Source organism: Notothenia rossii (assembly GCF_949606895.1).
Source record: "Notothenia rossii genome assembly, chromosome: 2".
In the NCBI taxonomy this organism is placed as follows: domain Eukaryota; kingdom Metazoa; phylum Chordata; class Actinopteri; order Perciformes; family Nototheniidae; genus Notothenia; species Notothenia rossii.
In genome coordinates, this window is record NC_136904.1 from 2095113 (window position 1) to 2110416 (window position 15304).

The 15304-nt window shown below is 44.4% G+C and overlaps 1 protein-coding gene across 1 annotated transcript in view; it reads right to left on the bottom strand.

Moving 5' to 3' along the window:
• cngb1a (cyclic nucleotide gated channel subunit beta 1a) overlaps positions 1–7260 on the bottom strand; it is a 45777-nt gene extending 38517 nt beyond the window's left edge. The window contains exons 1-10 of the mRNA XM_079662640.1: positions 7032–7260; positions 4010–4262; positions 3594–3633; positions 3461–3509; positions 3027–3129; positions 2379–2398; positions 1201–1318; positions 990–1081; positions 594–682; positions 456–501 (exon numbers count right to left, since the gene is read on the bottom strand). Of these exons, the coding sequence (XP_079518766.1) occupies positions 456–501; positions 594–682; positions 990–1081; positions 1201–1318; positions 2379–2398; positions 3027–3129; positions 3461–3509; positions 3594–3633; positions 4010–4261 (809 nt within the window). The 5' untranslated portion in view covers position 4262; positions 7032–7260. The remainder of the gene's footprint in view (positions 1–455; positions 502–593; positions 683–989; positions 1082–1200; positions 1319–2378; positions 2399–3026; positions 3130–3460; positions 3510–3593; positions 3634–4009; positions 4263–7031) is intronic.
• Between the last annotated feature and the right edge of the window lie 8044 nt (positions 7261–15304).

A 15304-nucleotide genomic window follows, 5' to 3' on the forward strand; every position in this document is an offset into this window, starting at 1 on the left:
GGTAAATCCTGCGATCGCAGAATCGCGTTTTTCTGGAGGGTCTATACAGTATATAGGCATATAGCTATGCACGTGATACTGACGCACATATAACAAATAATAAGTTAGCCTTTAATGAATCCATTTTAAACCATAGTGTGACTCACAAAAATACCCGATAATTTACAGTTTAATCTAATTTATATTATTATTGTTAAGCCTAACATTCGGACAATAATAACAAAAGGAAAATGGCTCGAACATTTACCTTAAACTCATTGGCCATTTTCATTGAAACGTTTCACACATTTATAGAAAAGGTATTACAACTGACAACTAATCCTGGAAATCTTGTTTGTGTTGTTGGTGAAAATACAATAATAATAAAAAGGCATAACCCTCTTACTTTACATTTTGATCTCCCCTCTTTCCATTTTTCTAATACATGTTTGTCCGAGATACAAATGTTTACTCACTTCTCAGTTTCAGGAGCTGCTTTTGTGGCTGGAGCCGGTTCTGGTGCTGTTTAAATAATCAGTAGACGCAGGTTATATATATTTATTCTTAACATTAGTATGACATGTATTCATGTGTAATGATGATTAAAAGCTGACCTTTTGCTACAGCAGGAGCTTCAGTCCTCTCCACGAGGGACGGCTGAGGGACGACTTTCTGTAAACCTTTTTTGATCCAGTCTAACATCCTGTAATGAACACACACATATAAACACACCCATACACACACACACACACACACACACACACACACACACAGACAGACAGACAGACAGACAGACAGACAGACAGACAGACAGACAGACAGACAGACAGACAGACACAGACACACACACACACACACACACACACACACACACACACACACACACACACACACACACACACACACACACACACACACACACACACACACACACACACACACACACACACACACACACACACACACACACACACACACACACACACACACACACACACTCACTCACTCACCTGGGGGGGAGGAGTCTCTTGTCAGTGTGTTCCTCTCGCTCCTCCACATTGATCTGAGGCTCTGCAGGTTTTTCAGGTGCTGCCACCGACACCTGAGGAGAAACACACACTCACATTATATCACAACATCAATATTATACGTCAAATCTAGTTGAATATATTCTCTTAGTCTCTTTCTGGTTGGTATGATATCACAGGACTGTATTCATACTGCAGTAACAGCTGATAACTCGGTGGGCTGCTCAGGTTCTGCTGGGGTTTCCTTCTTCAGGTCGGGCTGAGGAACGACTTTCTCCAAACCCTCAGAGATCCAGGCCATCATCCCTTTCCTGAGGAGAAATAAAAACAGAAACACAACGACTGATTTCTTCTTCAGGAGATGAGAATCTATCCTAACTGAGACAAATATAATATAGATCACATGATCAGCGTAACAATATGATAAATACAGTAGTAAACAGCAATGAGACTATTTGCTCACTATTTGGCATATATGCCATCAAATGGGCATATAAAGCAGCTCAGTATTTGGCATTATGCAGGGTTGATGGATTCATATCGTAGCTCACTATTTGGCAGTATGCACGTTGAGGGTTTATAAAAAAGCTCACTATTTAGCCGTATGCACGTTGAGGGGTATTTAGACAAGCTCACTATTTCACTATTAGTCCGTCTGTTGATTAGTTTCTAAAGCGGCTCAGTATTTGGCAGTCTGCCTATTGGCGGGTTTATAAATGAGATCGGTGTTCTGCTAATACGTATCAAACCAGCTCAGTATTCGGCAGTTTGCAAACTGATGGCAGTAATTTGCAGTGTTTGTCCTGTAGTGTAGGGTACATTAAGCAGCTCAGTATTTGGCAGTTTGCAAACTGATGGCAGTAATTTGCAGTGTTTGTCCTTTAGGGTACATTAAGCAGCTCAGTATTTGACAGTTTGCCTGGTGATGGGTATTTAAAGCATCGCAGTATTTGGCAGCCTATGGCTAATGGGTTTATTAAGCAGCTCACTATCTGTTTCCTGTCGTTACTCACTCGTCTTCAGGTTTACTGTTATTACAGAGAGGAAGGAACACAGAGGAAACATCAAAACACTTGTATCACTGCAACACATCTGGAAACCATTAACTCCACATTTCTGATAAACATAATAACAAATCTGTCATAGCACAGCTGCTTTGTGTTGACCTAACAATATCAATAAAGCCTTGGGCAATCATTCACCATAATCATGGTACTTTTATTGGAAAAACTCAAGCTAAGTCTTCTTAAAGTTAGTAAAGGAATACCACAGGGATCCGTTCTTGGTCCTCCTTTATTTACACTATACTGCATATAAAAATAGTATAATCTCTGAAACCCTGCATCCTTTATATATTATATATATATGTACCTGGTTGTTGTGTTTTCCTCCTGGAAAGAAGGAAAAGACACAAAAAATATTATTGGGACATACAGAACGACTCTGTTGCAGGATCTGGTCCTGAGTAAGTAAGCGATCCGGGTAAGTATCTTGTGCTGGGGCAGTATGTGGTTCTGGTGCAGTATCCGGTCCCATGGTTAATATCTGGTCCTGTGTCAGTAGCTGGTCCTTGGTAAGAACCTGGTCTTGGGTAAGTAAGCAATCCGAGGCATGTATCTGGTCCTGGGTGGATATGTTGTTGTGGGTCAGCATCTGGTCCCGGTTTCTAGTGCTGGGTCAGTATCTAGTGCTGTGTCAGTATTTAGTGCTGTGTCAGTATCTGGTCCTGGGTCAGTATCTAGTGCTGGGTCAGTATCTAGTGCTGGGTCAGTATTTAGTGCTGTGTCAGTATCTAGTGCTGTGTCAGTATCTAGTGCTGGGTCAGTATCTGGTCCTGGGTCAGTATCTAGTGCTGGGTCAGTATCTAGTGCTGGGTCAGTATTTAGTGCTGTGTCAGTATCTAGTGCTGTGTCAGTATCTAGTGCTGGGTCAGCATCTAGTGCTATGTCAGTATCTAGTGCTGTGTCAGTATCTGGTCCTGGGTCAGTATCTAGTGCTGGGTCAGTATCTGGTCCTCACCTTCTCGACGGAGTTGGCCCGGCTCAGGTTTGGTGGGAGAGCAGGTTTGGGCAAAGTGGCGTTGAACCACGTAAACACCCCGGACTGAGCGACAGGCTCCGGGCTGAGAGCAAAACATCCAGTGTTCATTTAAAGGAGAGCACATAACATCAATAAAATACAGTAAATAAACTTTATACTTGCTACTTTGATACACTAGAGATTCATTTAAGTTGATTTTCAATTTATAAAGACAATACGATACATTTTTTATATCATTTTAGGTGAATATTATTTCTAAAAACTTTATTTTGTTCATAATCCTGTTTATCAAAACCTCCCCATGTACGAAAAGGGACACAAACAGGAAAATGACCATAAACTGAATTGCAATGCAGATCTTTCATGAAGTAACTATTATAGTAAACATCATTGTATATCTCAGATCATCTCACCCGCTTTCCACCGCCTTTACTTCCTGTTTGGGTTTGCCTTCGTTTTGAGCTGTTAATAAAACACAATACTTATTGTTTAGCAAGAACAACAAAACCCAAACTGAACCACGAGATGTTCACGATGCTGTCTTACCCTGCTGTTTGCACTCATCTAGAAATGTCACTTTCTTCTCCTGTTGAAAACACAATATGATTGAATGTTAAACATATAAAGTTTACATGATGAAACACATAATCAGAATCAGGGTTATTGCCAAGTACTATTAAAAAGGAATTTGCTTTGTTGCATACAAACATTAAAGAGGAATAAGCTATGTATATAACTTTTAAAATAAATATCGACAAGTATTCCTCGGGCATAATGCCATAAATAAAATACATGCAGTCTTATAATGCGTATTATATTTGAATATAAAAAATGTATGTGCAGTATATCACCTAGGCTATAAGGTATGTATACGCATTTAAAAATTCCATATCTAAAGTCAGCAAAGTAACCATTAAAGTCTGATTCAAACATTTTGAGTGTAATTTAAAATATTATTTTCCACATTTGAATCCCAGAATGATGGTAGTGGCTGTAGTGTGAATAAACTTCATATAATATGTTTTTACGATAGCAATAAGAGATGAAACGAAAATGATAAAATCGTGATCAAAACATAAATGGGCGTGGCTTAAACTAAGGGGAGGAGTCACCACAGGGGGCGTGGCCACTGGTTTCCCCAGTTTCTGCTCTTCAACATTTTTTGGCGGAGGCTCCGGCGGCTGCGGAACGACTTTAGCCACCCAGCTCAACATCCTGCGAGAACAAACACACACACAGAATAGTTAAGAGTGAAGGGTGTTGTATTTCTGTGTTGGACCCTGAAGGCAGCACCCTCCCTGGTCCAATGGGATTCCTCCGTTTGATTTTGGATTATTGCAGAAAATAATCTCTGTGTCAAACAAACAATAATCTCCACATATTAACACCTCTTTATGATTTCTGAAGTAAAAAGCTAACGTTAGGCCATAAAGGAATAGGGATTAAAAAAGGGTTTACAAACTGATGCTCTGGGACTAGGGGAAACTATAAACTGCAAATACCTGCACCATACAACCTGGTCTAATCTGTATTTGCATTCTCTTACTAATGTCATTGTTACTCTTATTAAAACAGTATAAAAACAATTTATACCCCAAAAATAAACTAGAAAATACTACTTGATGTTACCCACTTGACTCTAATGCATTTACAAATACTTATGTATGTGTAAAAAGGTTATGTGTACAGGTTACTGTACCTGGGTCGGTACACAAAACTCAAATGTAAACATCTTATTTTTTTGTTTGTGATCATTTTGCCCCTTTTATATTCATTTAACGAAAATGTCCAAATACAAGTGTTAATGTTAATTACGACTACACCAGTCCAACAACACATCTATGCTTATCACACACCACATGGAAGAAAATAATTAATGTAGAACTTTGGTATCTTTTAAAAAAAATAAAAGAGTTCTTGGAAAGGTTCCTAATTAGCGTTCTCTCTATTGACTCGACTCGCTCGGTGCTTAGCGGCGTTTAGATCAGTTCTGGCTCAGCGTGAGCTTGATTAGCGCTCACTGACCGTGACCCTAATCCGCCTCAGGAGGTCGGCAGCAGAGCTGTGTCACTGTGCAGACAAACATTTCAACTGGAGTCACTTTCCAGTTAGCTCTCGAGCCATTTAGCTAGGTTTTATATCCACCAGTTTTGCAGTTTCGATTGTCTCCAGCCAGGTTTACGTTTGGCAAAATCTTTAATCAAATCAAGTCTTATTTATGGATCCCAATCTCAGCTGTTATGCAATAAAACAGAATTCCCAAATTGGGATTAATACATAAGTACATTTTACCGTATATTATCTTTTATCTTATCTTATATTAAATCTGTAGATCGTACAACACTGTCTGTTTTAGGAACATCTCTGCGGCTTGGGAAAAACCCAATTCCCCCCCAAAAAATCTCCCAGTTTTCCAGATTAAAGGAAATAGTTTTGTTGCAACAAAATACATCAAACTGATTCAGTAGGCGAGAAAAAGGGAATAAAGGTGTGACTTTCACCTTCCAGTTAGCTCTTTAGTCTTTTAGCTCGTTGCTAAAACCACCAGTAAGTCAGTTAGTTAGCTTTCCAGTTAGTTCTTTAGCCAAATAGCTCGTTTGTCAACAAGTAAGTCAGTTAGTTATTATTTTAGTTTGATTTTTAGATTTTCAGCTAGATGCTCAGTCAACCAGTAAGTCGGTTAGTTAGCTTTACAAGTAGCTTGTTAGATATTAAGCTAGTTGCTATTAGTTAGCTAGTTTAATAGATATTTAGATATCTAGCTTGTTACTAAATTGACCATTAACATTATGTTCTTTATCCAAAATAGCTAGTTTCTAAGTCAGGTAGTGAGATCAGTCGATCAGCCAATTTTTGAATCAAATCAAATTTAGTCAGATTTATTTACATTGAACAATTTCACATATTACACATTTGCCTCACAGGGTTTTTACAATGTGTTGCCAAAACTTAGCCATATGTTTTGTTGATGTTCAGTAGCTTTTTATCAATGCTAGCATTTCTTATCAAGGATAATTGTGCATTGATTTTAAAGTATTGCTAATATCATTATGAAAACATACACACTTAAGACAATATACTCATTACAGGAATTACATCTCATGTTACAAAGGGAACCGTAAGTTCATTTTAAAAGGAAGTCCTAAATAAAGATGCTTCATGCAACTGGCCAGGTAAACTGTCGGTTAACTCATTTGATGGTTAATTATCATCCACTTAGTGAAATTAGATAAGTTGGCTAGTTTAATTAACTTCACAGCCAGATAATGTGCTAGACAATCAACAACAGTGAGTCAATAACACAGTGGGCAAGCAAACATAAATGTAACTTTAAAATTACTTGTAGCTAAAAAAAGTATTTTGTAAAAAGTAAGGTACTTCATTAGATGCAATTATTAACGTATTAGATTCAAACACAGTTCATTTTCTACAAAGAAAAAGAAAAATGTGCTGAACAAAAGGGTGTGTGTGTGTGTGTGTGTGTGTGTGTGTGTGTGTGTGTGTGTGTGTGCGTGTGCGTGTGTGTGTATACAGACTCTGCTAGACAATTGCATGTGAGCTCGGCTAACCATGATATTATTTACAACTGAATGCATTGGTGAAAATAGTGAGAAGTCAGTGTGTCCCAGTGTAAGAAAGCAGAAGTTCTTACATTTGATCGCAAATACAAAAAGTATTCTTCAGAAAAAAAACTATCAGAAGTATCATTTATTGAAAAAAAGTGCATGTAAAGAAGTAAACGTAACGAGCACTGCAAACCAACCGTATTTGTCTGTTAGCATGTTAGCTAGCTCGTTAGCAAATGTTGTTTACTGGCTAAATAAACTGCACACTCAGGTAATCTAAACAAAGTGACTCACGACTAAACCACCATGCTCTGCAGTATTTCCCCGCCTGTTGAGGTATTATTTTGGGGGTGTTTTGTGGAGGTCGGTGGGGTGTTTAGTGGGGTGTTTAGTGGGGTCTATGTGCTGGTTGCCCTACCTGAGAAGTTAGCGAGGGTCCGGCAGCGTCCCACAGAAGAACAACAACCGTGAAGTCCTGCAGGGATCTGAGCGCTGTGGGAGGATTATGGAACTAACAGGATTAAAGGAGGACGGTAAAGACACATGGGGACGCACAGATTACCCTCCCAAATCTAACTCACACGCATCAGTCCAACATGGTGAGAGAAAAACATTAAGAAAAGAGAGAACATTGACAGAAAACAGGCATTTAGATATTTTACTGCTTTTTACAGATGGACAGTTTTATCATTTTTATACTTGATCTTAAGTTTTGGATCAAGGTGATTGCTGGACTTTATTCACTTGTACATGTAACATTTATGTTTAATTTATTATGCCATTCCTTGCCAGTTAATGCCAATAATATCCTACTTTCAAACTTAGTTGCAATTTGTATAACTTTTTAAATAATGTTTTATTGTCTCTTTTGAGATGTTTATATTTGTTTATTTTCTACTCTTTTTATTTAAATGATGTGCAATGCCTTGTTTTAACATTGGGATCAATAAAGTTGATCTTATCTTATCTTTCAAATGCATTCACTTTAATTGTGGAACCCCAAAGGCGATACAAATAATGAAGTTTAGCTCTATGACATTTATACCTGTTGTTATACCTGATCTCAATTTAATTATCCGTCATAATCTGAAATAAATACCTCAGGTGAAAGATAAAACAGTTGCCTTGACCTAATATGATTTCCTGCTCATCCTAAATGTCTTCCTCCTTTGTTTACTTCTGGAACACAGTGACATCACTCTGTAACATTAGCTCTCCTATTGGGTAGCGCTCGAACACGTGATAGGCGCTCGAACACGTGATAGGCTGGGGGGGTGGGACATCTCTAAGCGGTCGACCAATAACATCAGAGTCCGGCCAGCTAACCAATCAGAGCAGACTGGGCTCTGGAGTCAGACTGAGACTTTGAACCGACCCTGGCTGGGGGTCACACTCAGATTTGTTTTTGTGCTCATGTTGCAGCGCCTGCAGGTTAAAGCTGTTAACGAGCAGATGATCCGCTCACAAGGTTCATCAGCGTCAGCGAAACAAGGATCAGCCGCAGAAACCTGACCGGCTCAAAGACCCACAGCAGACAGCTGAGAGGCGTCGTGAGAACAAACTGAGGACGACTGGTGCAAACTCTTCCATCAGGAGAGACACGCTGCAGCTCCAGAAAGGATGCAGGGATACAAACACAAAGAAGCTCAAAACACAACGGAGACCAGGGGACACTAAAGAGTGACGCACACAGCTGGAGACCAGGGGACACTAAAGAGTGACGCACACAGCTGGGAGACCAGGGGACACTAAAGAGTGACGCACACAGCTGGGAGACCAGGGGACACTAAAGAGTGACGCACACAGCTGGGAGACCAGGGGAAACTAAAGAGTGACGCACACAGCTGGGAGACCAGGGGAAACTAAAGAGTGACGCACACAGCTGGGAGACCAGGGGACACTAAAAAGTGACGCACACAGCTGGGAGACCAGGGGAAACTAAAGAGTGACTCACACAGCTGGGAGACCAGGGGACACTAAAGAGTAACGCACACAGCTGGGAGACCAGGGGGAACTAAAGTGTGACGCACACAGCTGGAGACCATGGACACTAAAGAGTGACGCACACAGCTGGAGACCAGGGGACACTAAAGAGTGACGCACACAGAACAGGGGACACTAAAGAGTGACGCACACAGCTGGAGACCAGGGGACACTAAAGAGTGACGCACACAGAACAGGGGACACTAAAGAGTGACACACACAGCTGGGAGACCAGGGGAAACTAAAGAGTGACACACACAGCTGGGAGACCAGGGGACACTAAAGAGTGACGCACATAGCTGGGAGACCAGGGGACACTAAAGAGTGACGCACATAGCTGGGAGACCAGGGGAAACTAAAGAGTGACGCACACAGCTGGGAGACCAGGGGACACTAAAGAGTGACGCACACAGCTGGGAGACTAGGGGACACTGAAGAGTGACGCACACAGCTGGCAGACCAGGGGAAACTAAAGAGTGACGCACACAGCTGGAGACCAGGGGACACTAAAGAGTGACGCACACAGAACAGGGGACACTAAAGAGTTACACACACAGCTGGGAGACCAGGGGAAACTAAAGAGTGACACACACAGCTGGGAGACCAGGGGACACTAAAGAGTGACGCACATAGCTGGGAGACCAGGGGACACTAAAGAGTGACGCACATAGCTGGGAGACCAGGGGAAACTAAAGAGTGACGCACACAGCTGGGAGACCAGGGGACACTAAAGAGTGACGCACACAGCTGGGAGACCAGGGGAAACTAAAGAGTGACGCACACAGCTGGGAGACCAGGGGACACGAAAGAGTGACGCACACAGCTGGGAGACCAGGGGACACTGAAGAGTGACGCACACAGCTGGCAGACCAGGTGACACTAAAGAATGACGCACACAGCTGGGAGACCAGGGGAAACTAAAGAGTGACGCACACAGCTGGGAGACCAGGGGACACTAAAGAGTGACGCACACAGCTGGTAGACCAGGGGACACTAAAGAGTGACGCACACAGCTGGAGACCAGGGGACACGAAAGAGTGACGCACACAGCTGGGAGACCAGGGGACACTGAAGAGTGACGCACACAGCTGGGAGACCAGGGGACACTAAAGAGTGACGCTCACAGCTGGGAGACCAGGGGAAACTAAAGAGTGACGCACACAGCTGGGAGACCAGGGGACAATAAAGAGTGACGCACACAGCTGGGAGACCAGGGGAAACTAAAGAGTGACTCACACAGCTGGGAGACCAGGGGACACTAAAGAGTGACGCACACAGCTGGGTGACCAGGGGAAACTAAAGAGTGACGCACACAGCTGGAGACCAGGGGACACTAAAGAGTGACGCACACAGAACAGGGGACACTAAAGAGTGACGCACAGAGCTGGGAGACAAGGGGACACTAAAGAGTGACGCACATAGCTGGAGACCAGGGGACACTAAAGAGTGACGCACACAGAACAGGGGACACTAAAGAGTGACACACACAGCTGGGAGACAAGGGGACACTAAAGAGTGACGCACACAGCTGGGAGACCAGGGGAAACTAAAAAGTGACGAACACAGCTGGAGACCAGGGGACACTAAAGACTGACGCACACAGCTGGGAGAGCAGGGGACACTAAAGAGTGACGCACACAGCTGGGAGAGCAGGGGACACTAAAGAGTGACACACACAGCTGGAGACCAGGGGACACTAAAGAGTGACGCACACAGAACAGGGGACACTAAAGAGTGACACACACAGCTGGGAAACAAGGGGACACTAAAGAGTGACACACACAGCTGGGAGACCAGGGGACACTAAAGAGTGACGCACACAGCTGGAGACCAGGGGACACTAAAGAGTGACGCACACAGCTGGAGACCAGGGGACATTAAAGAGTGACGCTCACAGATGGGTAACCAGGGGACACTAAAGAGTGACGCACACAGCTGGAGACCAGGGGACACTAAAGAGTTACGCGCACAGCTGGAGACCAGGGGACACTAAAGAGTGATGCACACAGCTGGAGACCAGGAGACACTAAAGATTGACGCACACAGCTGGGAGACCAGGGGACACTAAAGAGTGACGCGCACAGCTGGAGACCAGGGGACACTAAAGAGTGACGCACACAGCTGGGAGACCAGGAGACACTAAAGATTGACGCGCACAGCTGGAGACCAGGGGACACTAAAGAGTGACGCACACAGCTGGAGACCAGGGGAAACTAAAGAGTGACGCACACAGCTGGGAGACCAGGGGACAATAAAGAGTGACGCACACAGCTGGGAGACCAGCGGAAACTAAAGAGTGACTCACACAGCTGGGAGACCAGGGGACACTAAAGAGTGACGCACACAGCTGGGTGACCAGGGGAAACTAAAGAGTGACGCACACAGCTGGAGACCAGGGGACACTAAAGAGTGACGCACACAGAACAGGGGACACTAAAGAGTGACGCACACAGCTGGGAGACAAGGGGACACTAAAGAGTGACGCACATAGCTGGAGACCAGGGGACACTAAAGAGTGACGCACACAGAACAGGGGACACTAAAGAGTGACACACACAGCTGGGAGACAAGGGGACACTAAAGAGTGACGCACACAGCTGGGAGACCAGGGGAAACTAAAAAGTGACGAACACAGCTGGAGACCAGGGGACACTAAAGACTGACGCACACAGCTGGGAGAGCAGGGGACACTAAAGAGTGACGCACACAGCTGGGAGAGCAGGAGACACTAAAGAGTGACACACACAGCTGGAGACCAGGGGACACTAAAGAGTGACGCACACAGAACAGGGGACACTAAAGAGTGACACACACAGCTGGGAAACAAGGGGACACTAAAGAGTGACACACACAGCTGGGAGACCAGGGGACACTAAAGAGTGACGCACACAGCTGGAGACCAGGGGACACTAAAGAGTGACGCACACAGCTGGAGACCAGGGGACACTAAAGAGTGACGCACACAGCTGGAGACCAGGGGACATTAAAGAGTGACGCTCACAGATGGGTAACCAGGGGACACTAAAGAGTGACGCACACAGCTGGAGACCAGGGGACACTAAAGCTTGACGCACACAGCTGGGAGAGCAGGGGACACTAAAGAGTGACGCACACAGCTGGAGACCAGGGGACACTAAAGAGTGACGCACATAGCTGGAGACCAGGGGACACTAAAGAGTGACGCACACAGATGGGAGACCAGGGGACACTAAAGAGTGACGCACACAGCTGGAGACCAGTGGACACTAAAGAGTGACGCACACAGCTGGGAGACCAGGGGACAATAAAGAGTTACGCGCACAGCTGGAGACCAGGGGACACTAAAGAGTGATGCACACAGCTGGAGACCAGGAGACACTAAAGATTGACGCACACAGCTGGGAGACCAGGGGACACTAAAGAGTGACGCGCACAGCTGGAGACCAGGGGACACTAAAGAGTGACGCACACAGCTGGGAGACCAGGAGACACTAAAGATTGACGCGCACAGCTGGAGACCAGGGGACACTAAAGAGTGACGCACACAGCTGGAGACCAGGAGACACTAAAGAGTCACGCACACAGCTGGGAGACCATGGGACACTTAAGAGACTATTTGTGTTTTCCCTGAAATAAACAACATAAAGACCATGTTGTAAATATATCACGTCTCTATTTCCATAACAAGTCAATATTATTCAATATTCTTTGTTCTGTCTCTAGCGACGGGTTTAGCAGATCACACTTCTTTAACAGTTGGACTCATGTTGACCGTCAAATAAAAAAGATCTAAAGTGATGCAGGATAACCAGAGGTATCATGATCCCTGTCAAACCCGGCGCCTACATGTCCCACAATGCAACACAACAATCAACAGCTTGCTACAGGTTGTGATGCAGTGGGTATTTTAGTTATCTTCTCTATGGATTATAATATTATTGTTTCTTCTACAAAAAGTCCAGACTCACTTTTAATTCTCCATTACTTTATAAAGTTTTATTAATGGTTGGTTTTGGTTTAAAATATCTTTTAAAGAATGAAAGTATTTCTCACTTCCTGCGGACTGAGGTAAGATGAGCTCACACTGCCCTCCTGTGGAGAGACTGGTTTACTGCAGGAAGTCATCAGGTCTAAATCAGTGCAGACCTCTGCAGGAAGTCATCAGGTCTACATCAGTGCAGACCCTCTGCAGGAAGTCATCAGGTCTAACATCAGTGCAGACCTCTGCAGGAAGTCATCAGGTCTAACATCAGTGCAGACCTCTACAGGAAGTCATCAGGTCTAACATCAGTGCAGACCTCTACAGGAAGTCATCAGGTCTAACATCAGTGCAGACCTCTACAGGAAGTCATCAGGTCTAACATCAGTGCAGACCTCTGCAGGAAGTCATCAGGTCTAACATCAGTGCAGACCTCTACAGGAAGTCATCAGGTCTAAATCAGTGCAGACCTCTGCAGGAAGTCATCAGGTCTAAATCAGTGCAGACCTCTACAGGAAGTCATCAGGTCTAACATCAGTGCAGACCTCTACAGGAAGTCATCAGGTCTAACATCAGTGCAGACCTCTGCAGGAAGTCATCAGGTCTAACATCAGTGCAGACCTCTGCAGGAAGTCATCAGGTCTAAATCAGTGCAGACCTCTACAGGAAGTCATCAGGTCTAACATCAGTGCAGACCTCTGCAGGAAGTCATCAGGTCTAAATCAGTGCAGACCTCTACAGGAAGTCATCAGGTCTAACATCAGTGCAGACCTCTACAGGAAGTCATCAGGTCTAACATCAGTGCAGACCTCTGCAGGAAGTCATCAGGTCTAACATCAGTGCAGACCTCTGCAGGAAGTCATCAGGTCTAAATCAGTGCAGACCCTCTGCAGGAAGTCATCAGGTCTAAATCAGTGCAGACCTCTGCAGGAAGTCATCAGGTCTAACATCAGTGCAGACCTCTACAGGAAGTCATCAGGTCTACATCAGTGCAGACCTCTACAGGAAGTCATCAGGTCTAACATCAGTGCAGACCTCTACAGGAAGTCATCAGGTCTACATCAGTGCAGACCTCTACAGGAAGTCATCAGGTCTAACATCAGTGCAGACCTCTACAGGAAGTCATCAGGTCTACATCAGTGCAGACCTCTACAGGAAGTCATCAGGTCTAACATCAGTGCAGACCTCTGCAGGAAGTCATCAGGTCTAACATCAGTGCAGACCTCTACAGGAAGTCATCAGGTCTACATCAGTGTAGACCTCTACAGGAAGTCATCAGGTCTAAATCAGTGCAGACCTCTGCAGGAAGTCATCAGGTCTAAATCAGTGCAGACCTCTACAGGAAGTCATCAGGTCTAACATCAGTGCAGACCTCTACAGGAAGTCATCAGGTCTAAATCAGTGCAGACCTCTGCAGGAAGTCATCAGGTCTAAATCAGTGCAGACCTCTACAGGAAGTCATCAGGTCTAACATCAGTGCAGACCTCTGCAGGAAGTCATCAGGTCTAAATCAGTGCAGACCTCTGCAGGAAGTCATCAGGTCTAACATCAGTGCAGACCTCTGCAGGAAGTCATCAGGTCTACATCAGTGCAGACCTCTGCAGGAAGTCATCAGGTCTAACATCAGTGCAGACCTCTGCAGGAAGTCATCAGGTCTAACATCAGTGCAGACCTCTGCAGGAAGTCATCAGGTCTAACATCAGTGCAGACCTCTGCAGGAAGTCATCAGGTCTAACATCAGTGCAGACCTCTGCAGGAAGTCATCAGGTCTAACATCAGTGCAGACCTCTGCAGGAAGTCATCAGGTCTAACATCAGTGTAGACCTCTGCAGGAAGTCATCAGGTCTAACATCAGTGTAGACCTCTACAGGAAGTCATCAGGTCTAACATCAGTGCAGACCTCTGCAGGAAGTCATCAGGTCTAACATCAGTGCAGACCTCTGCAGGAAGTCATCAGGTCTAACATCAGTGCAGACCTCTGCAGGAAGTCATCAGGTCTAACATCAGTGCAGACCTCTGCAGGAAGTCATCAGGTCTACATCAGTGCAGACCTCTACAGGAAGTCATCAGGTCTAAATCAGTGCAGACCTCTGTAGGAAGTCATCAGGTCTACATCAGTGCAGACCTCTGTAGGAAGTCATCAGGTCTACATCAGTGCAGACCTCTGCAGGAAGTCATCAGGTCTAACATCAGTGCAGACCTCTGGAGGAAGTCATCAGGTCTAACATCAGTGCAGACCTCTGGAGGAAGTCATCAGGTCTAACATCAGTGCAGACCTCTACAGGAAGTCATCAGGTCTAAGTCAGTGCAGACCCTCTACAGGAAGTCATCAGGTCTAACATCAGTGCAGACCTCTACAGGAAGTCATCAGGTCTAAATCAGTGCAGACCCTCTACAGGAAGTCATCAGGTCTAACATCAGTGCAGACCTCTACAGGAAGTCATCAGGTCTAACATCAGTGCAGACCCTCTGCAGGAAGACCTTGTTCCAGCTCATGGTCTCAAATCTATTTATAAAACTGTCAAACTGTTATTTCTTCCATGGAATATTTCTCCAAGTGATTTAAATCAGGATCAATAACGGTCTCTAGTGTATTCATATTCATACTGTCTTTATTTCTACCAGCTCTACTGTGTATTGTTCAAAGTGTGTATTACCATATACAAACTGTTCATAGCGTATATACTTATATTATAATATTAATAACACTCCTGGTTGGATGTTAACCTCATGTTGTTTCTGTTCTACAG